Source organism: Tamandua tetradactyla, chromosome 20 (genome assembly GCF_023851605.1).
Source record: "Tamandua tetradactyla isolate mTamTet1 chromosome 20, mTamTet1.pri, whole genome shotgun sequence".
Classification (NCBI taxonomy): Eukaryota; Metazoa; Chordata; class Mammalia; order Pilosa; family Myrmecophagidae; genus Tamandua; species Tamandua tetradactyla.
In genome coordinates, this window is record NC_135346.1 from 12,124,410 (window position 1) to 12,151,924 (window position 27,515).

General features: G+C 46.8%; 1 protein-coding gene and 1 long non-coding RNA gene across 2 annotated transcripts in view; one reads left to right on the plus strand and one right to left on the minus strand.

Annotated features, from left to right (window-relative positions):
* Nucleotides 1-332: 332 nt before the first annotated feature.
* Nucleotides 333-27,515, minus strand: part of FSTL4 (follistatin like 4) — a 397,058-nt gene continuing 369,875 nt past the window's right edge. The window contains exons 11-16 of the mRNA XM_077138433.1: nucleotides 26,605-26,631; nucleotides 23,213-23,331; nucleotides 18,416-18,565; nucleotides 10,776-10,883; nucleotides 4,316-4,425; nucleotides 333-2,229 (exon numbers count right to left, since the gene is read on the minus strand). Of these exons, the coding sequence (XP_076994548.1) occupies nucleotides 1,530-2,229; nucleotides 4,316-4,425; nucleotides 10,776-10,883; nucleotides 18,416-18,565; nucleotides 23,213-23,331; nucleotides 26,605-26,631 (1,214 nt within the window). The 3' untranslated portion in view covers nucleotides 333-1,529. The remainder of the gene's footprint in view (nucleotides 2,230-4,315; nucleotides 4,426-10,775; nucleotides 10,884-18,415; nucleotides 18,566-23,212; nucleotides 23,332-26,604; nucleotides 26,632-27,515) is intronic.
* LOC143664948 (uncharacterized) lies at nucleotides 1,996-26,682 on the plus strand. Its single transcript, XR_013166686.1, has 4 exons — nucleotides 1,996-2,102; nucleotides 25,673-25,779; nucleotides 26,212-26,271; nucleotides 26,474-26,682. It is a non-coding gene; the product is annotated as an uncharacterized LOC143664948 (long non-coding RNA).

The window sequence follows — 27,515 nt, forward strand, 5'->3', positions numbered from 1 at the left end:
GACGTGTCTGGGCACACTCCCGGGACTCGCAGGGACACAAGGCGGATGTAAGAGGGGAGACCCCCCACGGGGACCTCAGGGCATGGCAGGCTGGAGGGGTGAAGAGTCGCTGTGTCAGGAGGGAGGCGGCGCACGTCCTCCGCTCCCTGACAGACCCTTCCTCAGAGCCACAGGCAGGTGGCTGCCCAGTCGGCAGGTGCAGGTGGGCCGGGCCATCCCCAACCCTGCACGGCTCGCAAAGCGGTTGTTCAAGCCACAACAAGGGGCAGTGCGTTTGGGCTTCAGCTGTTTGCCTCGCCGGGCGTCTCTGACGCAGGCCGTCTCCCCGGCTGGCCTGTCCCATTCTGGGACACCTGGGAGCAGGGCCGCAGCACCAGCCTGTGTCCTTCCGATTCTGGTTTTCGAGCTTGTGTATCCTGGGGACAGAGGGCAGCATGTGGGAGAAAATACTAGGCAGCACAGCGCTGATGCAGGGCTGGCGTCGCCAGAGCTGAGGGCCAGGGCTGTAGGCAGGTGAGAAATGGGTTTTGAAGAGGTGGAGCCTAAGAAACACGCTCTGACCCACTCGTGTCCTTAGGGTTTCTGCAGCCAGCACGCAGGGCCTCATCTTCTTCCCATGCCTTGCCCAGCAAGCTCCGTCTGCCCTGAGCCCCGGATGCTGGGCCTGGCTGATGAAGCGTGCCCCTCAGTGAAAAGCAGGCACGCAGGGGCTGTCCTGGGCTCCTGGGGTCCCGACGCTGAAACCGAGTCATCTGTGCGAACCTGGTGTCTGACCTGTACTTAGAAAAACGGGAGTGGCAGTGGTTTAGTGGACTGTTATTCTTTAATGCCCACTGCCTGAAGATCTTCTTTCCGGCCTCAGAATGTGACCCCAGAGCCTTGGCCTAAGGCAGGGAAGAATAGAGCTGGACCCCAGAGAGGACCTTTCTGCTTACTAGCATTTGAGTTTGTAAAAAATTATCTTTTAATCAAAAATTTCCAAAATAAAGTGAGTGATTTCCCCATCCCCCAAGATGCAGTAAGTATGCTTACAGCAAGTCAAATGAAAAGAAAAGCAAGAAGCAGCTGCAAAGAGGAAAATAAGGTCCAGCGTGAGGGCAGAGGTGGCCTTCCGGCAGGGAGGGAGCACCCTGCTTGCGGCCGGCCTTGGGGCCTCTCCACGGGTGGCAAAGGAAAAGGACTACGTGAAGGCAACCGGCGGCCACGTCCACCTGCGAAGCAGACTCTCTCGGTTCCACGGCGTCCCCGGGCAACGGGGCGTGTGGCCGGGCACACAAATGGTTCCTTGACACAGCAGCACGTGTTCTCACTGCCGCTCAAGGCATAAATCATGCTTCCTAAGGAGAAAACCCCAATCCTGTCGGCAGCGCATGCCTTCGACCAGGAAACTTGCAAGGAGGCCAATGTGGAACCGTGAAGCGGATACAGGTTTTTTGCTCTTGTCTGTGAAAATGTACAGGGTGCCTGCCGGGGGCTGCGGTGCCAGGACTCGGGGTGCCCCTGGGCCGAGGGCTCTGACTGGGGCTCCTTCATACCTCGCCCACCCACACGGCCGTGGTCCCCCTCCTGATGCCCGACACCTCGCACCGCAGCGTGTTCTGCCTCCCGTCGATGAGAAACAGCGACTCCCGCGCTGGCGTCAGGAGGTACTGCCCGAACAGCCCGCTGTCCCGCACGATCCTGCGGGGCCCGTGCCCGGGCCGGGCGGCCGCGGGCGGCGGCTTCAGGTTCTTCAGCGAGCCCGTGGCGCCCGTGGACAGCTCCAGGAACAGCAGGTCCGGGGCCGCCTCCAGCGCCGCGTACACGCGGTAGCGGTCGCCGTGGGTGAAGGAGCGCTGGAAGGCCAGGTCCGAGACGCCGCCGCCGAGCCGCAGGTCGTAGAGGCTGCGGATCTGCCCCTGCGCCGTGATCTCCTGCACGTGCAGCCGGGGGCTGTCGGCCGCCGCGCTGACCAGGAAGCGCCCGTCGGGGGACACGCGTGGGGTGCCCGTGACGGCGCCGTTGGGGCCCACCACCGAGTCGGTGACGCCGTCGAGGAGCAGCTGCGGGGCGGCGGGGGCCGAGCCGTTCCCCCGGCACTGGATGAAGAAGTAGCCGCCCAGGTGGGTGTGCGCCATGGCCTGGGGCACGCAGCCGTGGCTCTGCAACCCGATGGTCTTGAGGAGCATCAGCGTTTCCAGGTCCACTTTGTGCAGGGCCGGCTCGGATGCGGTGAAGAGGAAGCCGAACCTGAGAGGGGAAGGACAGAAGTCAGAGGTGGGGCGGCCGCCTCTCCGGGTGGGGACTCGCCCTCCGTCTTCACCGCTTGCAGCCCTTCTGTCTTCCCTTTACAGCCACCCCTCACCCATCCCCGGTCTATTGATAGGGGCTGTCATTCCGCAGGAGAGGCTTTATGAGTGACTCATCTCCAACCTCAAACCAAATGCAGTGCAGTTACAGACGTTTGGACCTGCTGTAACACGTACCCATCTTTTGAAACGGCAAAGGAGAGCAAAAGTCCCGGCAATGGCGTCTCCCTCTAGGATGTCTTTGAAGGAGCTACCCCAGAGGCCACGTGCCCGCAGGCACGTGTGTGCCATGCCTTGAGGACCAGCACGCAGGAAAAGGACAAGAGCCATCTGCCCAGGCTCTGCCTGCCTTGAGGATAAGATAGGAAATCTTAGATCCTAACTGTTTTTTGAGAATAGCTGGGAACCCATTGGGATTCCAGCTGGGATGCTTGACATCTGGCAAAAAAGAAGCATGACTATTTAGTGTCACAGATGTAGAGTCACAATTAAAATTGGATATGCCAAAGCAAACAAACAAGTAGATTTCTATCGGTGCTCCCTTGCGTTGGGAGAGGGACATGAAGAGGGCAGCCTCTTTTCTGGTCACATTTATGATGCTGGTAGAATGAACTGCGGGTGGCGGGGCCAAGGACAGCCTTCACCTTTGGAGCCAGGTGGCCTGAGGCTGCTGCGTTGACCTGCTAGCTGCAGGGCCTGGGGCAAGGTACCTGCCTCTCTGAGCCATTGGGACCCTAAGAAGAGTAGTGACTTGCTAGGGCTGATGGGAGGATTCAATTGAAAAGGGAAGCTCAGTGTAAGAGCTCAGGAGGTGGCTGCTCAGACCTGGCTGGAGGCTGGCTGCTAGCGGCAAGGCCAACTCTAGGCAGGACTCCCTTTAGACCTTCAGCACTTCTGCCTAAACCTCTTGCTCCCGGAGGCCCTGTGGCTCCGTGTGCACCTGCAGCAAGACAGAGCACTTCCTCAAGGCACTTCTTTAAAGCGTCCTTAAAGAGCCAGAACACAGACAGAAAATAAAGGAAAATCTTGCTTTTATAAAACTTGAATGTAAAAGCCACATTGAGGATCTGCAGAGCTGGTGAGTTTGCATGACTCCCAGTCAGCTTCCTTAAGTGGGGGCTGAAAATCCTGCCTCACCATTTAATGCACTCTTAGAGGGCCTTCTCAGCATTCTCTGCAGTGAGGGGGTTCATAGAATGGTGATTTTCTCCCTTGGGGCAAGGGTAAATGGGTGAGTTCTGCGTTAAGTTCAGCTTCCTGGAGAAAGCGATGTGATGCAGGAATGCAGTCACAAGACGTGGGTCCTGACTAGTAAATGAGCAGCACAGGCTTAGTGTTCTTAGGGTACAGAAAATATCAGGAACTCTCTGAAAGAATAGGGAAGGGAGAGATGCCAGGCTGGGGTGAAGTTTGCAGTTGCGGCCAGGGCTGCTATGATTAGGCTATTGTTTTGAATGGTGAAAAACTGTGGTCACCAGGAGGCCTTGTTTCCTTATAGGCCCCTGCACCACTGCCCTGGGGGCTCCTGGAGGAAATGGGGGGGGGGGGCCTTAGTCAGCAGGGCAATGAGACGGATTGGGGCATTGAAGGGAGACCTGGCTTGCATTTGGTCCTGGCTGTGTGACCTCAGCCAGTGTCCTAACTTCTCTGAGTCTCAGTTTCCTCATCTGTAAAATATGGGTCAAGACAGTCCCTATTAGGTTCTGAAGTTGAGCAAGTAGAGGGTGTTCAACTAACTGTTACCTCCTCTTTTCTCTATTGTCTTCACTTTAGGGATGAGACTTCCTGAGCTCACTGGACCACTGAAGCATACAAACTGGCTCACTCTTTAACTAGAACAGTCACTGACCCTAAGCACCGTGAGCTAAGCTGTGAGCCTGCTTTACCAGGGATGGGTCCATTTTACTGATCCTTCCTGATAGGTCCTAGGAGGAGCAGGTGACTTAGTGAGAGAGGCAAGTCCCATCTGGGGTGAAGCTGCCTGTGCACTGCTGGATGGGGGCCTGGGGGCGCCTTAGAGGTCTCACCTGATGTGGTTGATGATGAGGTTCGTTGGGGGGATGAAGAAATCGTCCACTCCTGTGAAGGGTGTGCGGATGAGGTGCTGGCCCTGGCCGGCGCTGGCTTCCGTGATCACCTACAACACAGAGTAGGAGTCTCTGGAGGGCCCATCCAAGAGGGGTGCTGGAGACCCCTGGGGACTTCTGCATGCTCGAGGGGTGACACCTGGCAGAGGGGCTACTCGGCAGAGAGATGTTGGACAAACCAGTGTTGGGGAGGGGCAGGAACAAAGTGGGAGCTGTTTGGGCATGTCACAGGGGCTCTTCCTTCTTGGGAGGGGAGAGGGAACAGGACTGAATGACCAAGCTGCAACTCCAGCTCACCTGGGCTGGATGCTGCCATGTGCTGCTATGCAGAGCCCCAGGTCAGCAAAGTGAAGGCTTGTGGGCAAGGTACTGGGGCTGCCCAGGGAGCTCCCTGGAACTGAAACATCACCCTGATTGCTCAGAGTCAGCCAACCGTCCCTAAACAGGGAATCCCACCTTCTCAATTCCCAGGCCACCCCAGGAAAAGAGGGAGAGAGTTTTTAAATAACAAGTGGTAGAACAGTTTACTGGGACTCTATTTCCCATACTGACAGTATGTTGGACATCTCTATTGTATGCCGCACACAGAGGCATTCTCTGAGCGTTGTGACTCCAGAATTTATTAGAGAAAGTAGGAATCCTGCAGAAATGCCGCTCAGATGCTGGTCATGCCATTTAGATGTCTTACAATTAGAATGCTGGGGAGAGGTTCCAGTTTCACAGAGGGGACTTGCTATGAAAAGTAAAGAATCAGGCCCTGTGCTTTGTACAACTTGGTAGTGACAGAGCTTGGCTGCCCCTGTTTCCCTGCAGGCAATGCCTTCTCCCCTGTGGACCTGCAGGAGGCCACTGGAGCTGTTGCCTGGCTTGTCCCTGCTGTGACTGTGTCAGAGGAAGGTCATGCTGGCAGCTCAGAGCAGAGCCGGGCGCAGTCTGTGGCTAGCAGGAGCAGAGTGTCTGAAGTGCTGCTGTGATCCCCTGAGGTCAAGCTTAAGCATTGACCACATACTTTGGTCAAGCTTACGCAAGGTACCAAGGGTTGGCACAGGCAGCTAGAGATGCTGAGCCAGAGAGCCCATGCCCCTTGCCTTCTGCATGCGTGCATCAGCCTTTGAGCGCTAGGTCACTGGCCCAGAAGAGTGGCAGACCTGCTGCCAGGATGAAGGCCTTGGCCAGCTTCAGGGCACTTTTGCTGGAGAGCCCAAAGGGACAAGTGTAGATCCTCTGGGCGGAATAGAATAGGAGGTGCAAATCCACTGCAGACTTGTGGGCAGCTCGCTGAAGCACTGCTCCTGGTCCTGCTGGCTCCACAGTGCTGAAATTGTCATGGTTTGTGCTGAAGGAAAGATCCAGATTTCTGTAGCCTAAGGCTGGACCCGCAGAGTAAGGTTTTGTGACTCACATGGCGGGAATCCTGGATGCTCTTTGCCTTTGAAGAATGGGATGGCTTTCTGGCTTTTACTTTTTTGACCAAATCAGCAGCATTTGGCCTGCCTCCTCAGGCGGATTTGAGGTTTGTATCTTGTTTTTGGATCGTATGTCCCTCTAGGGTCATTAGGGAGGGTGCTGGACTGGAATAATGGGTGCCGTGTGTTCAGTTGGGAGTGGAGCAGGGAGCATGTTCTAGAGTTGCATTAGGTTATTTCCCTGGGCTCTTTTTCAATGGCCAAATGATACTTCCATTGTAAGTCCAGGGTCGTGGTGGAGAAAAACCCATACAACTGGGCATTAAGAAAATATCAGCCACTGGAAACTGGTTCTGAGAGAGCCTGAGGGGAAAGCCAGAGAACCCCAAGAAGCCATGCAGTCATTGCTTGTTATCAGGCCTGTCGTTTTAGCTGATAATAGAGATGGAAAATTACAGGCTGTCACCGGTCAGTGTCATTCATGCCTCAGCACCCTAACACCCTATATTCAGAGACTTCATCAAGCTGAGGTCCCATTAGGCTGTTGAACTGATGGGGGGGTGGTATCAGCCTCGTCTCTCCAGTGAGTTACGACGAGTCCTACTTGGCCTTTTGTTGTACAGCAGGACATGGCTGGCCACGTGGGTGCCCAAAAGATAATTGTTGAACCCCTCAAATACTATGGGCTCGGTTCAGGAGATGCATGTGGAAGAGTGATAGCAGGAGGGGTCAGTCCGTTGTCAGGGAGGGCAGAGGAAGCCAGCTGGGAAGTGACCCTTGGGAGGGGCAAAGAGGCTCCTAGTGGGACGGGCTGGAGGTGGCGGGGTGGGGGGGGGAGTGGGCAGGAGAAGCTGCCAGGAAGAATTCGAGATGTCAGAGGCTCAGAAACTGGTTGCTGGGGGCAGACCTTTGTGGAACAAGCCTCATTTACAGAAACACTGTCGTGCAGTTCAAGTTTGTTTCACCATCCCCTTATTGTTGGATATTCAGAAACATCCTGTTAGGGTATTTAAAAAATGTTTTGCAAATATAAAAGATGCAGTAACACATAATTTTGTGGCTAAATCTTTGCCCGTAGCCATTTTTTATGACCTCTGGGTCAATTCTTAGAGATCAAGTTGCTTTTTCTTTTTCATTTTTTTTCTTTTTTGAGGTTTTTGTACAATTTGGTACAAATTGCTTACTACAAAGGCTGTGCCAGCTGATATTTCCAGGAGCAGTTTTTGCGAGTTCTGGTTTCCTTAACCTTAGCCGACAGGGCTAACGAGATAGTTTTATCTCGTTTATCCAAAGTTTAGTCAAACTATTTCATTTTCTTCTCGTAGTGCGTTTCCTCGGCTTTCTAATTATGGTGATGGTGGGCATCTTGATCTAATTCCTAATGTTAATTAACAAGCTTTTGGGGACTTGTCATTTAGACAAAGATTGGCTGTTGGATTTTGAGAAATAGTACTTATATTTAAGGAATTTCCTTCTTTTCTTATTTTTAGGCTTTTTATACGTACTGCATTTAATTTTCAGCATTTATTGAAAATATCTAAATATCTTAGTTTTCCCTTTTGATTTGCTGGTGTTAGGAAAAATGTTGCTTCCTAGGAACAACCCTTGCTTGAATATCTTAGATATGTTAGTAGACTCTATTTCTAAAACATGTTTAAAATTTTGCTTCTGTGTTCATAAGTGAGATTAGCCTATAGTTTTATATTTATATTATTTTTATTATTTTTTAGAATTACAATTATACTGGCTATTTAAAGCAAACTAGGGAGCTTTTTTCCCCCACTATGGCTGGGAATAGTTCAAATAATATTAAAATTATCTGTATTTTAAAGGTTTGGTAAAACTCAGCTGTACATTTTCCTATGGGAGATCTTAAATATTAAAAAAGAAAACTTGTTTACGGTAATCGATCAGTTTCAAGGTTCCCCCAGGTTTTAAACTTTGCCCCCACAGAGTTACAACATAGGTATTATTTCATGATTCTTTTCATCTCCTCTGTAAATACAGTAATGTCCCTTTTCTCATTTCTTATTTTGTCTATTTTAGTTCTCTTGTTTTTCTTTAGTGAGTTCATGAAGAATTTATCTGTTTCTCTCTCTGTTCTTTTTTTCCTATTTCATTAAATTTGGTCTTTATTTTTATTACTCCTTCTTGCCAGTCAATTTCTCAAAAGGTTGTACTTTTTGCAATTTTTAAGGCAGAAATACTCTTGTGTACAGCCTTCTCTACATCCCATAGGTTTTGATTTGAAATAGACTTTTTCATTGCTTTTGAAACAGTTTGTAATTTACCTTCTAATTTTCTTCTTGATCCAACAGCTGAGAGTGTTTTATTAGGTCACATTTAATTATTAGTAATTAGCAGGTAATATAACTTATAATGTCTACTTTTATAAAATGTGTTAAAATTTTCTTTGTGATTAGTGAAACATTTTAAAATTTTTGTGTGGACATAAGAAAAAAGTTCTACTTGACAAATCAAGTTTCTTCATATTATTCAATTTTCTTACATCATTATTTTGTCTCCTTAGTATGTATAATTCAAGTGCATCTTTAGTCAGCGTTTCCTTATATATTTTTTTATCACTCTTGCTTTATGTATTTAGTTATGTTGTTTGATAAATACCTGCTGCTCATTCTCACAGTTTCTCCATATGCTGTCTAATGCTTTTACCCTTAGATTCCACGTTGTCTAACATTAATAACCCACTCATGCATAGCTCTGTGTTCACCCAGCAACACTTTTCCCACTCTTTAAATTCAAACGTTTATCACTGTTTTATGTGCGAAAAAAGTTTCTTGTGAACAAGTTATACCTCGTCTTTAAAAATTTTTTTAAACATCTAATCTGCCCATTTCTGCTTTTACTAGAATTCAGTTTGTCCCATTTGGAGTAAGGAGATATTCACTTCTCAACTATAAATTTTAAACAATATTCTCCATATTCTCTCTTCCTCTTATAAGATGAGATTTTCGAGTATTTTTATTCTTTCTTTCTTCCTCCACTGCCTACTCTTATGTTTTTGAAATAATTTGTTATCTTTAGAGACGGACTTGAGTCAGAGCTTCCCTTTTGGTGTGTGGCTCCATCTCAAACATCCTTTTGTTCTGAATTTCAGATCCTTCTCTCTAGGTCCATTACTTAGCTTTGTCTTCTCTTTATCTTGCCCATCTTGATGTCTCTAATCTGACTCACCTGATGTTTGTCTCGAACCTCTTCTCAAATATTTTCCTTAGATGGAGTAACACACTCTCTGAATTTTTGCATACTCTTTTATCTTTCTTTTGTCCTGACAGGTAAATGATATCTTGGCTGGGAATAGGATTCTTGGGTTGCAGCTCTTTTTGTCTCAATCGACTGTACATGCCATTCCATGAGTCTTCCAGCTTCGGTTGCAGGTGAGAAATCCAGTGCCAATCTCTCTTTTCTTCTTAGGTAACTTGTTCTTTTCCACCTTTAAATTTGTAGGATCTTCTCTTTATTTTTAGAGTTCCAGACTTTCACCAAGAAAGGCAGAGCTGTGTCATTTCTGATTGGTCTAGCCTGGAACTTGTGAGTTGCTTCAATCCATACTCTCATTTCTTCAGCTCAGGAAAATTTTATTCCAAATCATTTAATATTTGACAATATTACATGTGCTACCTTTTCTCCCTATGAACATTTATGCTCCCCATCCAGGTCTCAATCTCTTCATATGTTTGTTTGCTCTGTGATTTGAGAGAGAGTTTTTTGCTCTTTATTTTTCAGGTCACTATTAACGGGTTTCAGTAGAAACCATACATATTTTAACTCCCCTACTGCGGTTTTAAATGGGAAGCAGAAAGCTCTTTCTTGGTGGCCCTGCCCCTGAATTTCCTTATGTGCTTTCTTAGTGTTTTATTGGTCCTTCTTGCAGTTCTAGTTCTCTGTTCTCAATGACCTTCATTTCTGCCTCTTGAGCTCTCTGACGGGTTATTATTCTTTGACGTCTGCTCACTGGGGCTGGGGTGGTGGTGTCTTCTTGAATGACGCTAATCTCAGTTACAGGAGGTCAGGGAGAGCCCCGGCCCGGGGCCAGCAGTGCAGAGGTAGGTGGGTGGACGCTGCCGGTGAGAAGCTTGTCTGGCCGCTGGTCTTCCTGGCCTCTGAACAGCCTCCAGAACAGGGCGGGCTTGGCTCCATTTACAGCCCTTCTCAACTGGGTCTGAGAGAGAATCCAGTCTTAAAGCTCCAAGACATCATTATATGTAATGAATGAATGTCTCTCCTGTGCATCTGAATGGCTCAGTGCACCATCCTTGGGATAACTGAGAAAACAGGTATTCAGATCACTCCCGGTAGGGCTTAATCCCTGATGAGTGAGGTCATGCACCCTTGATGCACTGACCTTCACTGGGTGATAGAGAGGGGTGTCTGGGGCCCCAGCTCTTCCCAGGAGGCAGGGTGGTGCAGTGGTTAAATAGTGGGCTCCAGAGCCACACTGCTGGGTGGGACCGTAGGCAAAATTATTATTTAACTTGTCTGCAGCTAGCACACTATAAGCACTTAGTAAATGCACTTTCATTTATGGATACGATTGCTGCTGCCACTTTTCCTTCTTTACTGGCTAGCAGCTGCTTGCTTTGGCACTATTTTCCAGATGTCTGCCCAGCCCAGGGTGAAGAAGCCCTATTTCTCTTCTTGCTGCCTGAACCCCAAGGCCTCCTTGTTGTGCAGCCCCAGGAGCTACTGACTCAGGAGAGGCTGGTATCAAGGGGCTGGACTGAGTGGGCAGTTGGAAGCCACATTCTGGTTGTTATGACATGAAAATTATGGGAATTACTGTCTTTAACAGGCCTGGCTGAAGATATCCTGCTAATGGCTTACGCGGGGTATTGGCCTGCGGCTGTTTCCTAGTCTCTCCTCAGGCCTTCATGGACATATTTCCCCTGCCCTAGGGAAGCAGGGGACATTATTAGATAGGGAATGTCCGTCTTTCCTTCGGGAGTGTAACAACTTCCGTGTGCTCAGCATACCTGGAGGCTTGGTTGGGACTTGTGAGTGTCCCCCCAGCTCAGGACCCACACTTGGTCATGTGACTTGTCATAGGACAGCTTCGCTGGCAGAGGGTCGACACCTATGGACTTGAAAAAAAAATAGTGACAAGTTAGTCATCATTGCTGTGGAAGCTAACGCAATGGTCATCTCAGGGCTTTGCGTGCATGGACATCGCTCCTGGGACAGTGACCCTATTTGGGAACAGAAGCTTCCCTTTGTGTTGTCCTTGCAGGCATTACATTGGTGGTCAGTAATGTTCTCCCTTTTAAACACTTGTATGTTCTGCTTAAAAGGGACACAAACCAACTTGGCAGAAGCCTAACACAGAGGCTTTAAGCTTACATCAGCTCCAGGACACTCTTTCCACTTCTTCCAAAGCCTTTTGGGTCCCCTGCTGCCCTGGATTCTGGGGATTTGGCTCTTCCCTCGGGGTCATCTGAGACTGACTCTGAGCAGCCTCCATCTTGCACACCCTTCCACTGGACCCTCTAGGACTTACAGCATCAAGCTAAATCTCTTCTCTTACTGCTCTAACTGAAACTGCTGTCTCCTGATGATATTGCTTCTCCTGTGGCCCGGTCAGATGGAGGCTGTGTTCTCGTCTACCTCTTTTAAATAGAACATATATACAAAAAGGAAAAAGCAATAATTTTCAAAGTACATTTTAACAGGTAGTCATTGAAGTCTTATAAAGTTTTATAAGTTCAACAATTGCTCTCTTATCATCAGCCAATATCCTGGCCACTTCCCTTAGTTACCAAAAGACTTTGAAACATGGCTCCTGTCTTTACCACTTGTTTGGTCAACTTGGGTGCCTTCAAGTCCACATGGATGATCCACCCAAGGCCCTGGCTTCTCTGTCCCTTCTTTATTTCAATTATATTTCCTTCTATCCCATCTCAGCCACCATGATTGAACCTTGTATAATTTCTGAAACCTTAATTTCACCCAAATATATTCTAGCTTTCCTGATCTGGGGGATAAGACAACTGTATACTCTCTGCCCCATATTTCTGCCCCCATTTCTTCTTTAAAGAAGAAAGTCCCTGTATCCTCTTCTCTTCCCATCCAATTTCTCTCTTCATCACTCCCTCAAATTGTTCTAGATCTTCATGCCAAATTCTGAGAGCATTTTTTGATGTTCCTCTTACCTAACGTTTCATCACACGGTTGACTATTGTCTTCAGAAAACATTTTCTTCACTTGGCCTACCACTCCCCTGGCTTCTCCTCTTCCTTTTGACTTCTAACTGTTGGCACAGCCTAAGTCTTTATCTTTCACCACCTTCTCTCATAAATCCTCTCCCTGGGTGAGATCAACAAAACTATGGCTTCAGTAATCCCCTAGAATTATTCTGTTGCGATCTCGACCTAACACACACAAAATTGAACTCCTGAGTTTGCCTGCCCTTGCTTTGGTGGAAATATGTTCCTTCTCCAGACATCAGCAACTCTGAAGGCTCTAAAATGAAAACTAAAACCTGAAGCCCTCCTTGACTATGCCTTCTCCACCCAGCTACCCCATTTCTCTGCCTTCTTCACAGCAAAAGCTCCCTAAAGTTTGGACCGCAGTCCTTCTCTTTCCTTTCTGCGTCACCTTTTCCATTCATGTTTCACATTCTCACCTCTCTGCTGTTGAACTCCATTTCATCAAAATCAGTGGTTAGTTTTCTACCCTAATCCCTAAAGTGCCCAGTGAAGCTAGGAGGAACCCTGGAAGAGACAACATCATGGAAGTCCAATTCAGCAATTCTTTGTCTTTGACTGTGACTCACACTTCCAATGTTGGTGTGACCCAAGGGCCAGTTCATGGCCTTTCCTCGATTACATTTTCTTTCAAGACGACCCCATCCAGACCCATGATTTTAAGTGTCCTATATTTTCAGTTTCTTGTTAAATAGAATTGTTTTGGACCAGCAAAGACTATAATTTTGGAGAGGGAGAACCCCTGGATAGGTGAGCTGATGATTTACAATCCCCCTTTCCATGGGAAAAATAGCCAATTCTGGACACAGAAAGGGGCTGAGGATCGGGCATGGCCCAGGTGGGACAGAAAAACCAGCAGAGATTGTGGAGATGGCACAAGGCTGGCATGACAAGACTGAAGACTCAAGGAGCCTCACATACATGGTCAGGTTCCCCCTCCAAGATATTTGCCAAATCTTGAGGAGGTATAGGAAAAGAGGCTGAAGAGCTGAACCAAAAATCTAGAATTCAGGACTGAGTTTTCCTTAGTGTCATTGTGCTGACAGGCAAAGGCAGGGAAGAAGTGGTGGTGAACACACCAGACTCTCAGTTAATATCCCCGTAAGGCTATATGTCTTTGACTCAGAATTACCAGAGACAGACTGAAGGTTCACTTCAGTCTGGATTCAACTAGTCCAGGACTAGATTAATTGATTAGTTCTCTCCTCTCTCTTCCTGGCAAAGGAAAAGGTGAACCCTCCCTGGTGGATGATGGTGAACTGGAGTTTTTACAATTCCTTAGATAACAATGAATAATAAATAACTAGGCATACCAAAGGGCAGACCCATGTGGCTGAAAACAAGAAAGAAACAGACCCACACCTCATCCATATATTAGAGTTGTCAGAAATGATAGTTAAAAATCTATATATAAAAGAGAATTAAATACAAAATGTAATTCTTGAAACTAAGAACTCAATAACTAGTTTTATTAGATCCAGTTCAGACATTTCCAAAGACATATCTAAATGGAGGCACAAAGAGACCAAAATAAAAAAAGGGTAGAAAATAAGAAAAAGGTAGAAGAGACATGTGAGACAAAATGGAAAAGTCTAACTTTTTTTTTTTAAAATGGAGTTCCTGTAAAGGAGGAGAGAATGAGGTAGCAGAATATTTGGAAAATTGTCAGCCACTATTTCTTTAATTTGATTATGGACATCAATCCACACATTTAAGAATCTCTACAAACCCCCAATCAGGATAAACACAAACAGCAACATTCCTAGGTACAACACAGTAAAATGTCTAAAAACTAAAGAGAAAACTTTTAAAGTATCCAGGGGCAGGAGAGAAAAGTACATTATCTTCAACAGAGCAGCAAGGCTGGTAGTTTGCTTATCAACAAAAACAATGGAAGCTGGAAGATAATGGAACATCTTTAAATGCTGAAAGAAAATGATTGCTAATAGGGAATTTAGCCTTCAAAAATATAGACATTTTTAAAGGAACAAAATATACCAGCAGATCTGCACTAAAACGACTATTTAAAAAACTTCTTCAGTCAGAATGAAAATGATCCCAGACAGAAACACGGAACTGCAGGAGGAATAAAGAGCAGCAGAAAAGATAAAGTTGTGAGTAAATATAAATGACTATTGACTGTAGAAATAATAGCCTTGGGGGATTAAATGATATAGAGTTAAAATTTATTAGAACGATAATGCAAAAGGCATTATTAGTGGAATTAGTGTTCTAATGCTCTATTATTATTGCAGGAGTGAAGTAATAATTTTCATGAAACTGTATTGATGGCAAAGATGCATGTTGTAATCTCTATGGTAATAACTGCAACAGTAGCAACCATAAACTAAAAAAAAGCATCACCAACAAGTTAAGAGGAGAAAAGAGAATAAAAAAATGTGTGACTTAGGGTGGTGCGATGGTGGCTCATTGGCAGAATTCTTGCTGCCATGCCAGAGACCCAGGTTCAATTCCCAGAGCCTGCCCATGCCCCCCCAAAATTGTTTGACTAATTCAAAAGAAAGCAAACAGGAGGAATAAGCAAACGGTAAATCAAATAAAAAGTAAGATGGTGGATAGGTGGATATTAATTAATTATATTACATGTAAGTGGATTAAATACTCCAAGTAAAAGACTTAGATTGTTAAAAGAAATAAATGCCCAAAACTCAACTACATGTGGGTTTCTAAAAGACCACCTTAAATATAAGGGCACAGAAAGGTTGAAAGTAGAAGGATGGAAAAATTGTACCATGCAAACACTAATCAAAATAAATCTGATTTAGCTATACTAGTATTAGATAAAATAGATTTTTAGGCAAAAAGCATTACCAGAGATGAAGAGGGGTAGTTTATAATAATAGAGTCTTTGCCCTAGGAAGATATCATAATTCTTAATCTGTATTCATTTTTTTGAAATAGATAAAGCAAAAATTGACAGAACTTAAAGGAGAAATAGATCTACAGTAATAGTGGGAGAGTCTAATCCACTTCTTACTATTTTTTTTTTTTTGCATGGGCAGGCACTGGAAATTGAACCTGGTCTCTGGCATGGCAGGTGAGAACTCTGCCACTGAGCCACCATCGCACCGCCCTCTAACATACAATTAAGATTGCCTTATCAAAATTTTATGTGCTACCTTGGCACCTGTCTGACTTCGGTTAAGCCTCTTGCCTCAACATTGACCTTTAGACTCATTAATGAAGTTTTCCACTCCTGAATATAAACTTCCCCAGAGCTCAAACCCACTCTTTCCACTACCACTGATACACCCACATGCATCACCCAAGCCCCACAGCTGGCCCCAAATGATAAGCTAACCATCCCTACCACCTTTGGGTCCCCAGTCCCTTTTCTTTTTCATGAATGCTTGCTTTAAACTAACCAATCCTTGATTCCTGTGGGAAATGTATTAACCTCCACCCTTGGACCACAAGAAAGGCATAAGCTCATGGGTCCCTCTCACTCCGCTAGTGAGCTCTTTCCCACTGATTGAGCCACCCCAACCCACCAGATTTCCCACTGACTCTTTACTGGCATCCCTCCCTCCCTGGGACCTGTGAGTAATAAACTATCTCTTCTCATTCATTATTGTCTTGGTCTCTCATGTCATACCTGATCCAAATTTAAAATCCAACTTAACTAATTAAAAACACTGAAAGACCAGGCAGACAAAAAAAAGTCATAAAGGATATAAATGATTTGAACAATACAATGAACCAACTTGACATAATTGACCTATATATGTAATACCATGCCTAACAATGACAGACTACACATTCTTTTAAAGTGTACATGAAGTACTTACCAAAATTGATAAGCTGAATCATAAAGCAAGCTTCAGTAAATTTCAAAAGATTGAAATTATTTAGAATATGACTTCTGGCCAGAGAAATCAATAACAAATAGATAGCTAGAATATCTCTTGTATTTTTCAGGAGAAGCCATACCCTGGTTATATTCTATTTTCTCCCCACCATCAGCCTGCATCTGAGCAGCTGAACACTGCTGGAGAAAATGACATGATCTTATTGATTGTTTAAATTTACTCCATCCTTATGTGGGCCCCATAATTGTCCAGCAGTCCTATCACATTTCCCGGGTGAATTCAATCTCACAATTGATTTTCATCTCTCTCTTCAAATCTCCAGGCTTGGTGATGATTTTCCTTCTTTATTTCACTGAGAAAGTCAAATCAACCAGAAGAGAACTTCATCTAACTGCTACCACCAGTTCCCTCTTTGTGCATTTATACCTGAAAACGTTCCATTTCCTCCTGTTATAATGAATGAATATCCATGCTTTTATCTAGGGCTAGATCTCCACTTGTGTGTGTGAGATTCCATTGGTTCTTGCCTACTTAATGGTGCAGAAGAGAAAAGGGGACTTTGGGGAGGAGTTATTCCCTTTAGCATACAAAATGGTGTCATATGACCCATTCCAAAAATGTTCCCTTGGCATCCCCCTCCAGCGGCTGCATCATTTGTCTATGTTTACTCATCTTTATAGCAAAACCCTTTCAAAATAGTTGTCTCTAGTTACCATTTCCACTTCCTCACCTACTATTCTTATTTGAATCCATTTCATTAGGCTTTTATTCCACCATTATCATCATAGCTCTTCCTGCCTAGATAATCCATACTCTCTGTGGTACCAAATCATTTTTCATAATAAGCACATGTTCTCAGTAGCATTTGACACCACTGACCACTAACTCTGCCTTGACACTCTCTTGGCTTCTGAAATACCCCCCTCTAATGGTCTTCTTACCTGTCAGGTCACTTCTTCTTGGGCTCCTTTGTTGGCCCTTTCTCTCCTTCCTGATCTTCAAATGTTGCAGCTAGGCCTTCCTGGCTGCCACCTTGACCTCTTCTCTATGTATCTATACTACCTTTAGTGATTTCATCTATTTCTTTGCCTTTAATACAATCCATGTGGTGACGGCATTCAAAAGGACACCTCTGGACCAGACCTTTCCTTTAGACCCCAGCCTGTTTATCCAACTCTTAGTTGATGTCTCTCCTAAGTATAGCATCTCAAACTTCACACCAAAACCGATTCCTATTTTTGCTCCAAATCTGCTCCATTCCCTGTCCCCCTCCCTACCTCATCCAAAGTCTCTCCTATCTTAGTGCATTAGTTCCCTATTGCTGCTGAAACAATCACCACCGACCTGGTTCAAATCTTCATACATTTACTCTTGCAGTTGCAGACACCAGAAGTCTGAACTCAATTTCCTTGGGATGATGGTAGGTCAAGCTCCTTCCAGAGGCTCCAGGGGAGAATGTTTCCTTGCCTTTTCCAGCCTCTAGAGCTGCATTCCTTGGATTCCTTGACTCATGGCCCCTTCCTCCCTCTTCAGTGGTCACTGTGATTGCATTTTGAGCCCACTCAGATTATACAGGATAATCTTCTCATTTCAAGATCCTTAACTTAATCACCCCTGCAAAGTCTCTTTTGCCAGGTAAAGTAACATTCACAGGTTCCACACACTAGGACATCTTGAGGGCCATATTCAGCCGGTTGCACATAGGAAATGGCATCACCATTTCATAGTTGCTTAAGTTAAAAAAAAATACAACTTAGTCATCCCCAATTCCCCTTTTTTTCAAACCTTACACTCAACCCATTAGAAAATCTTTTGGGCTCAATGTTTAAAATACATCAAGAATGTGACCACTTTGCACAACCTCCATTGCTCTCATCATGTCTTACCGGGATTATTTCCATTACCACATCTGTGCTTTATCTTTTGGCTTGTTCTTAAACACACTGGCCAGACTGACTCTTTAAAAATACATCAGATCACGTCACTCATCTGATTAAAACCCTTCAATGGCTTTCTACCTCATTTTTAAATTTTATTCTAGCTCCTAATTGGCTTCCAGGGCCCCACATGAGCTGGCTTTTGTTTACCCCTGAGATCACTGCATTCTGCTGTCCCCCTCATTTGCCACACACCAGCCACACTGACGTTCCCTTTGTTCCCAGAGTTTGAACACCAGTTGGCATTTATATCTCAGCTTCTATTCACTTTCAGACAGAGGGCCAATTTCAATTAGTCTTCCTGCTCCTCTCTCACATTTAACCTGGTTTCCACAGTCCTTCCCACTTACTGTTCCCTAAAATTTTGATTTATGGCCTGTCTCCCCACCTAGAATACAAGTTCCAAAGAGCACAGGGAGGTCCTTGTTCATTCAAAGCTGTTTTTTGGGCATTTAGAACAATGCTTGGCACACAATAGAAAATAAATACTTAATGAATAGCTGTGCACAGATCTTCTCTCCTTCACCCTTCCAATCTGACTACCTCTCATAGGACCTGGGGAAAGTGCAGAGAGTAAAGTATAAGAGTGTGACAGACTGTGTCTTAAGAACTGGAAGCCTCTCCCCATGCCCTTAAAGAGCTGTACCTGCAGGACTTTCTGGGCTTGAACATCAACCACAAGGACTCTGCTCAGGGCCGGCTGGGCCACGTAGATGTATCGGTTCCTGACGTTGACTGCGGATGCCCACTGGCATGGCTGGGTGGTGTCTTCTTTCCCTTGAGGACAAATTTCTTCCTGTAAAGGAGATAGGCTGCCATATATCTTCTTTATTCCCCTCTTCCCCACCTACCGCCCCGACATCTCTGGGTTTCCTCTCCCTGACCCTCCTCTGTCCTTTCTTTCCTCTTAGTACATTTGGATCCATAGAACAAGGCAGACCAACCCTCCTAAATCACCTGCTCTTTCACGTAACCCTCATTCCGTCTTTGAGGTCCCAGCTCCCTTTGCAGCCTGTCCACCAGCAGCTTCTGGATCCATATCCTTCTACTCTTCTCATCCTTGTCATCTAGAATCTTCTGTTAATGGCCAAGCTTCTGAGAGAGTGCCTACACTCTTTCCCCATTTCCTCACCTTCTACTTTAGTCCCCACCACCGAGTTGACGTTGTCACGAAGGTCAATGTCAACTCCTCAGTTATGAAGCTAAACCTCTGTCATTTCATTTGAACCTGAGGTATCATCTGACACTATTAGCTATTCTTTGGTTCTCTTCCCTCCATCCCCCTCAGTCGCGAGTCCTTCTCAGCTTACCAATCTCTATGTGGTGAGCTAGCCCAGGGTTCAGTTCTGGACTTCTTCCCTAAACTTCACTCCTTTGTTAATCTCATCCACTCCTGTGGTTCTAAATCTAGTCTACCTGCTCACAACCCCCAAATTTATATTCTTTAGCTCGGGGATGTTTCCTGCATTCTCGACTTACATAGCCAACTGCCCAACTTGGTGGTTTAATGTGCATTTAAAACCTAAAAGTAAAACCCAGTTCTCAATTTTACCTCCTAATACTGCTCATTTCATTTCAGGAAATGGCAGCTCCACCGTTTTACTTCTTTAGATTAAAAACTTGGAGGTCATACTTGACTCCTGTTTTTTCTCTCCCTACCTTCAGTTTCCATTCAATGCATCAAAAATCATTTCAGCTTTATCTTCAGATATATTGAGAATTCAACTCTTTGTTACCATGTCCACCTCTATCACCCAGGTTCAAGTCACATCCCTGTCACCTGGGTTTAGCATCCAGCTGTGCTCCGTGATCCTACCCCAGCCCCCTCACCTGACTTTGACATAGCAACCACAGCGATCACTGTAAAGTGAAAGTCAGATCATGTTATTTCTCTTCTCAGGTCTCTCCAATAGCATTCTCTCTTGCCCAGAATAAGATCCAAGGCTTTTCAGAAGCCTGCATAGCCCTATGCCTCCTGGCCCCTGCTGTTCCTCTGACCCCTCTCCGTGTTTCCCCACTGCACTCCATACACAGGGCACACTTGCGGTTCTCAGACATGCCAACGGGCTTCTCCATCAGAGCCTTTGCAATCGCTCTTCCCATTGCTGGGAATGTTCCTCCCCAGATATCTCTACATGGTTTATTCCCTCATTTCTTCCGGTCTCTGTCCAAGTGTCAACCAATTGAGACCCTGACCCAATCTAGGTTAGCATCCCCAGCACTCCTTACTCCCTTCCCTTACTTTGTTTTCCCTTATCATTTGACTTTATACATTTATCTTTCTACATGTTTATAGCCTCTCTTCCTTCACTAGATTGCAGGATCCTTGAGAGCAGGGTTAGCACATTTGGTTCACTGCTCTATTCCTACCATAGTACAGTGTCTCGCATGGATCTGGTACTTAAAAATTTTTTTTTGAATGAGTAAATATGAATGAAAAGGGAACCTTCTCTTTTGCTGTCTTCCCTGAATATACCTTCTCATGTTTTTCCTCATGACTCTGGCCGTGACTCCATCTCAATCTTCTTTGTCATTCCTCTTAGTCTTTTTGACCCTTAATTATTGATAACCCTGAAGGGTTCTCTTCTAGGTGCCCATATCAAATCACTCTGCACGTGCCATGGTGCTTTTGTCTACCCCTTTGGTTTCAGCTAACATCAATATGCTTGTGGCTCCTAGATCTGTGTCTAGCCCAGAACCTCCTCCAGCTCCCACTTTCTCATGACTACTTCATACTCAACCATCCTGAAGTATTTCTCTACCCTCCATGCCTCCTCCTCCTCCGGGTTCTCCATCACCATCTTGGACAACCACACCAGAAGGCAGAGTGCTGTTTTTGATTCTTCCTTCTCCAAAGCAACTCATCGTTGAGACGAACTCCCCAAAATCTCTCTCAAGACCATGTTTTATACCATTTCTCCCCTAGAGGACTGCAATAGCATTGTAGTAGTCTCTCTCCTTTGACCCTTGCCCCTTTTGGCATCCCACTTAATCCTCATAACAACCGCAGTTTGCACATGAGAAAACTGAAACTTAGAAGGGTTAAGTAACTTTTTGAAAGCCACTTAGCCCACTGAGTGACAGAGGTGGGATTTGAACCCAGGACTGCCTGACTCTGAAGTCTGTGCTCTTATCTGTTCTATCACACTGCTTCTTGCTGGACAAAGTGGCTATCTAGTCCAGCAGAGAGGCCAGAAAGAAGTCAAACCAACACTCTTCTTACCAGCACTTTAGAAGAGGCTCATCCCTTTGCAATATTCCTGTGCAGTGTCTGGGGATTTCTAGATGAGAAAGTGGGTACATGGTAAGAGCCCCTCATGGCCCTGTGTGGCCTGAAGTGCCTTCAGGACCTCTCTCACTGTGTCTTATTTAATTTTTTATCCAGGTAAATTGAGTCCTGATTAGGATTTGTGAGCTCTCCCCCAAGGTACAGGTTGGGTTACTGCAAATTTATGAGAAGAATTGGTGCCAATATGTGACTGAGTGCAATTATTTAAACCTAACTGCTGGAAATTAACTGGGACCACTCTTCTGAATTAGCTTCATGGCTATTATGTTGAGGGAAAATTCAACTGAGATAGCACTTAAAAAATTATCAATTCAAATGAAACAGCCTGGAAAGCAGCGTTTCCAAGCTACAAATGTGAGAAATGCAATAGCCTGAGAAACACCAAAGGCAAGAATAGCAACGCAATGAAGCTTCATTTAGGACCAAGCCTACCACCTGCATGAGCCCCACACCCGCCATTATTCACCAGCTTATCAACTGTGCCCATTCTGAGGACACCCTGTGTTTGTCCTGGGGGACAGGCTCTCAAGGAGAAGGCTGGAGGGGGGGTTTTTAGATGACCCTTTTGGATTCAAGGCCATAGTTCTATCCTCAGGGAGCTCAGCATTTAGGGGAGGAGCTAAAATCCTTACTTGAGAAACCAAGATCACAAGGCAGAGTGTGGGATATAAGCCAGAGGGACAGAGCCCTGGGGAAGAGCGGTCTCTCTTGGTAACTGGGTCTCGAAGGCTGGGAGGGCTTTCCTGGACCCTTTGTCTGCCATCATCTCTTCTCCCTCTGTCTACTGCACGTTATATTATCATCTTCTATCTAGCCTCGCATTTTGTTCATAGCACCTCTGACCCTCTGGGCATTCATGTTTTCACACTCATTCTATCCTCTACGTTCTGGAAGGCCTCTAACGAGGCCCAGACTCTTCTCCTCTGCTCAATGGTTGACCACTCCTTGCTTTTACAACCCCCCAAAAAAACATGGGTTCTGTGACCCATGTGCTACAGGCTTCCTTGGCACTTTGTTTGCCTGCCAGAGAACTCAGGTCTCTCGGCTCATCAGTGCCACTTCCCTTACTGACTCACAGAGGTTTCTGCACATGTATCCTATGGGAATCTCGAATTTCAATCCATCCCAGACAACCTCATCTGCTTGACTATGAGCCTGTTCCTGGGACTGGCCTGTGGCAACCAGCAGGGAAAGTGTTGGAGCATGAATCATATTTCCCCCAACCTGCTCCTATTCCTTCCATGTGAAGGGTCCTGTTCTCTTGGCAAGCCATTGGGTCATACTTGTGCTCTCTCTTGACCCTACCTTTTAAATAGCTCTCAAATCTACCCAGTTCTCTCCAGTCCCACTGGCACCAGTTTACCCTGGATCATTACTGTCTCTTGCCTGGATGACTACAACCACCTCTTCGTTTACTTCTCCGCTTCTAGTCCAGTCCATCTAATCATTACCCTCACTACGTGTTATAAACAATCTAACCATGGCCATCCTACACCTGAAGTTCTTCAGAGGGTCCCCAGAGGTTTTGGATATAATAGAACTCCTCTGCTTAGCCCATAAAGCCTCATGACTTTGACCCTTCCCTACTCTTCTGCTCTAATCTTAGGCCCCTTCCCATACCTATTCTTCCCATCCATGCAGAAATATGAGTGGTTCCTAACCATGTTGTGATGTTTTATGCCTCTGTTCTCCATCTTACGATATTTCCTCTAAAAAGCCAGTCACCAATTCCTACTTGTTCTTCAAAATTGAGCTTAGGCGTCATCATCCCCAAAGAGTCTCCTTTGACTTTGCCCTCTCCAGAACTGGAGAGGCCTCCCTCCTCACCAGTCCCAGTGCACCCTGCCATCTCTTGTAGCTGTCTCTTTGCATTGCTGCCTCCATCATTTCACTGCAATCTTCTGGAGGCCACGACCCATCTACAATGGCTGGGCCCCACCTAAAGCTCTGTACATGGAACTGTGTTCCGGGTGAAGAACTAAGAGTTTAACTCTCAGCCTCATGTGTTTCTCCCTGAGACTTGGAACAAATTTGGAGCCATACCGACCACAGCAAGTGGAATTAAACAAATCAGACGGCACAGGTGGTTACAGGCCGGCTTTCAGGACCTTGTCTGTGTGTGACGTGGAAGCTGTCCCAGACGCAGAGACTTACATAACTCATGAAAATCCTCTCCGTGGGCTTGAGGTGCCTCTGGATCTCACAGTCCGTGGGGTGGATGACGCTGATGCCGCCATCAGAGAAGACGTAGAACATGTTCCCCACGCTGAGCCCTGAGGGGAGCAAATGTCACGGTCATACCCGTCCTCGCCCCCGCAGGGTCACAAGCAGCCCGTAGCACGCACAAGCCCGGAGTTTGGAAGATACTGGTGCGGGCACAAGATGGAACTTCCTGAGCGAGGCGGGGTGAGCTGCGGGCTCACACATGCCATGCCCGGGGAGAAAGTGGCCCCCCAGGGCTGGGGGCCAGTGCAGCAGCCCAGGCTCTGCCTCTCCAGGCCACCAACCCAGAAGTGCACACCTGCCTAAGTCATCCCCGGCTGGCCTGCCGTACACATTTTTGCATAAAAGATGCTTTGGCTTTGATAGCCTATCCAGAAAGGAAACGCCTCCCCTGGTGGTTCAGAATGGACCAGGTGACTCCCCCAAAACAAAGGCTTCGTTTCTTTAGAACACAGTTGTGGACAGGGTCACTCCCTGACACATGGCGCTGTAAGAACGCTGTGGCCGGCACTCCTTCGTCTGAACTTACACCTAGCCTGTCGGCGCCTGCTCCCCTCCCTCGTGACCTCCCCATTGGTGTCCCCGTGGCGGCCCATGCAGGTGACAGAGCCCTGCTCTCATCACGCCCACCTGCCTGCCCAGCACCCAGGCCAGGGCTGTGGCGCCCGGGGAGAGGGCTACCCCAGACCACCATAAAAGGGCCTTGGGGGGCCAGCTGGTTCGAGCCCCTTATCTTAAAGACAAAGAACTGAGGTGCCAGGAGCGGGGGGGCTTGGCACAAGGGAGACACGGCACAAAGACGTGGTCTAGCGTTTTCTTTCCTTCTTTTCTTCCCCCTTTCTTCCTTTTGCTCCCTCAGTCCCTCCTGAAGCTAAGCTTCATTTAAAAGATTTCTATAATATCTAGAAACAGCAAATTCGTAGAGACAGAAAGTACAGGCAAGGAGAGGAAGGGAGAAAGGGCAATTGTAGCTTGGTGGCTATAGAGTACATGTGAATTTTGGAAAATTTAAAATAGAATATAAATTCAGCTAAAAAAAGATTTCTGTAAATTCTAAGAAAATTGAATATACAGGAAGCTCACTCTTTCCTCACATGCTGAGAAAACCACCTGGTTCAATTGATCACCCGGGTCAGTTTTTCGGGAGCTAGAAAACCATGGTCTCCAGTGTTTGGCACCCAGAGGTGTGCCGTGTGCCCTCCGCGTGCGTCATGCCTCATGGTGACAGGGCGCCAGCAGCCTCCGCTGTGTGCTGGGAGGGGGGTCCTTGCTGGTGGCTTGAACCCAGCCTCTCGGAAGCTCTAACATCAGGGAGGACTGGGCACAGGGTCCGGTGGGGAGCCCTGGGGTGCTGGACCCCTTCTCTGGAGAGCTGGGGCAGCTGGCTGCCCACGAGGGCCTCGTCTCTGCTCCCACAGCATCTTGGGGTCTGGAGCGGGGGAATGCCAGTGCACACCCACTCAGACCCCATCTGCGCGCCCACAGCAGGGCCTTCTCTTCTGTACACTCCACCTGGAGAATTTCTTTCAGTTAAACTGCTCAGAGTCCCTGCTAAAGCCCAGGCATGAGGGACCCCCCTCCCTGGGCTCCTTGGGAAATTAATAGCTGGAAACATAAGAACCAATATAAGACTGAAGGCTTAATAGAATCCACTTGGGGTTTGTAGCCTCAGCTGCATTGCAGGCTGAGCACAACGTCTGGCTCACAGCCGGGCTCTGAACGTGAGGCTCAACAAATACTTGTCCACAGATAATTGACTTTGCAGGAGGTCCAGCCCCCTGGAAGGTTCTGTCGGAGTTTAGCTTTAGCTAAGGAGTGTGCAGGAGCTTTCTTTGCTTTTGTCTGCTCTCATCGTCTCATTTCTTCTATTGAGCTTAGAGAGCGCTCTGAGGCCCAAGGCCTAACTCCTTTGTTTTTGCTTCTGTAATTCCCTATCTCCAGGCCTCAGGTTTTAGCAGCAACGCCACAAGCATCTTGCTGCCCAGTTATGATGGAATTTGTTCCCTGCCCGATGGTCCAACGTAACTCCTGCAGCCCTCGGCCCTGGGGCAGCTGTGGGTCTAAGTGGGCTCTTGGGCATCTACGGGTGCACTGCAGACCCCACGGGGCCTCCTTGCAGCCTTCGCAGCTCTCCACTTTGGAAACTCATCCCCTCAGTGACCTCCCCTTAGGAAAAACTACACCCCTTGAGGACATAGAGCCAAACTTTCTCCATGCTCCCGCCCAGGTACCGGATCAGTATCTGGAGCTGAGGGTTGTTGGCAGCTGGTGCTCTCAGTTTGTGCTCCAAGGATTCCTGAAGCCCACTGGAAGTGGCACATTCCTCATTTTCCTAGCCCTGCCTTTATTTTGCTTCCAGACTCCCCGCGTCAGCTTTTTTTTTTTTTTCAGGAAATTGTTCTGAATACGCGTGTGCTTGCGAACGCTAGACTCTCAATTACACCACGTGAAGTCCTCAAGGATAAAGAAGACAGGAAATAGCTGGGTTTCTAAGGAGGGTGAGTTTGTCCTTAACCCTGAAATCACATGGTGCATTCTGCTCGTGCTTGCCTTTTTTTTTCTGCTTATACCTTTTGCCTGCCAAACTGGAGAGCAAGTTACTTAAAGGTGGCTGGGACTGTGCTGTGGCTGAGAGGTGACAGGGTTGGGGAAAGGACCCAGGCACACACAGCCCCAGCAGCGGCTCCAGCTCTAAAACTAGCCTCCCACGTGTGTTCCACATTCAAAGTGTGGGTTGAACCATATGAAAGGGTCAGTATTAGGTATTTTGCACTTATAAAATGGCAATTGCTTATGGTTCAACCAATAGCTAAAGAGTATCTGATCAATAAAATATATTTAAAATATCTACATGTTAAAAAAATTCTTTTTAAAAATATCTATACATTTTAAAGTAAATTTTACAGAACTCATCTAGCTTTTTCCTTCAGCATTTCCTCAAAGTGTACTTAAGTCACAACTACCATCATGAACAACAGCTGCAGCACACGGTAAGTTAAGCTCCACACCAACATCTGCTGCTAGAAAAAACTTTAGGCCCATTTCTAACTGGGAACCCCTCCCCGGTGGTCTCCTGGAGCAGGAAGCCACAGGCAGCTTTAAACGGAAACTTTTCATTATAAAATTTAAACACCCTAGCAGATTTTAAATCTGATTCATTTTGTGTGCCATCAATTCCCCCTCCCCATCCAGAGACCGCTTGGCAGAGGGGCCTGCTGGATGCTGGGGAAAGGGGAAGGTGGTCTATGGAAGGATGGACGGCCTGTCGTGGAACCACAAACACACGGGAGGGCAGGCACGACACCGAACCAGTGAGCTCGTACCTTCCTCTCGCCACAGGATGTTTGCAACTGCAGCGGTGGAGAATCGGGACAGCAGGGCACGGTTGAGGGAAGGAAAAAAAAAAAGCAATGTCAAAACGTCATTGTAGTGATCTATTTATGAACATTGTCATACCTGGCTCGTTCTTTTTTTTTTTTTGTATTTTACGTATTTTTATTTTTAAACAAAAAATACAGCAGGATGCATGGTCAAATTCCCTTTTTACTCATGCGACTCTATGAAGTCCAACAAACACAGTCCTGTAAGTCCCACCACAATCAGGATGGAGACCACTTCCGTCACCCCAAAAGGTTGCCTCATGCCCCTTGGCTGTGAATCCCTTTACCTCTTGGGATCCTGGCACCCACTGATCTGTTATTTGTCTGGTCCGTTCTTTATGGAGTCTGTGCCTCTCATTGCCCAGCAAATGGTAGAATCTTTGAAATCAGGCCCTTAGGTCCACAGAAGCTAATGGGAACCCCCATATTCTGTGGGTACTGAAGAGGGGGCAACACCTCTGCTGGGTTTCCTGGATCACGTCTGGGGTAACTGATTCCTGACAAGGATTCTGGAACCTCTTAGGAAGATCATCAAACATCCTTTTGATTATGGCCCTGGAGAGCAACAACTGAGCTTGGAGTCTCTGACCAGTGGAAAGAGACCATGAAGCCAGTCCGGCAGCCCCGCCTGGTGACTGTAAAGTGGGGTGCACGTAGCACAGCAAGTGAGCCAGGGTCCCTGGGGTACAGGCCAGCTGCATGCGCACATTTACGCACGTGTGTGCGGCCGGTTTCTGGGCCATTGTGTAGTGTTACCTGGCGGGAGACCGTGGAGGGGTTTTGTGAGCGAGGAAAAGAGGTTCAGGTGATAGAGCAGGTAGGAGCAGAAGTGGGGCGGGGAGGGTCCAGCTTTC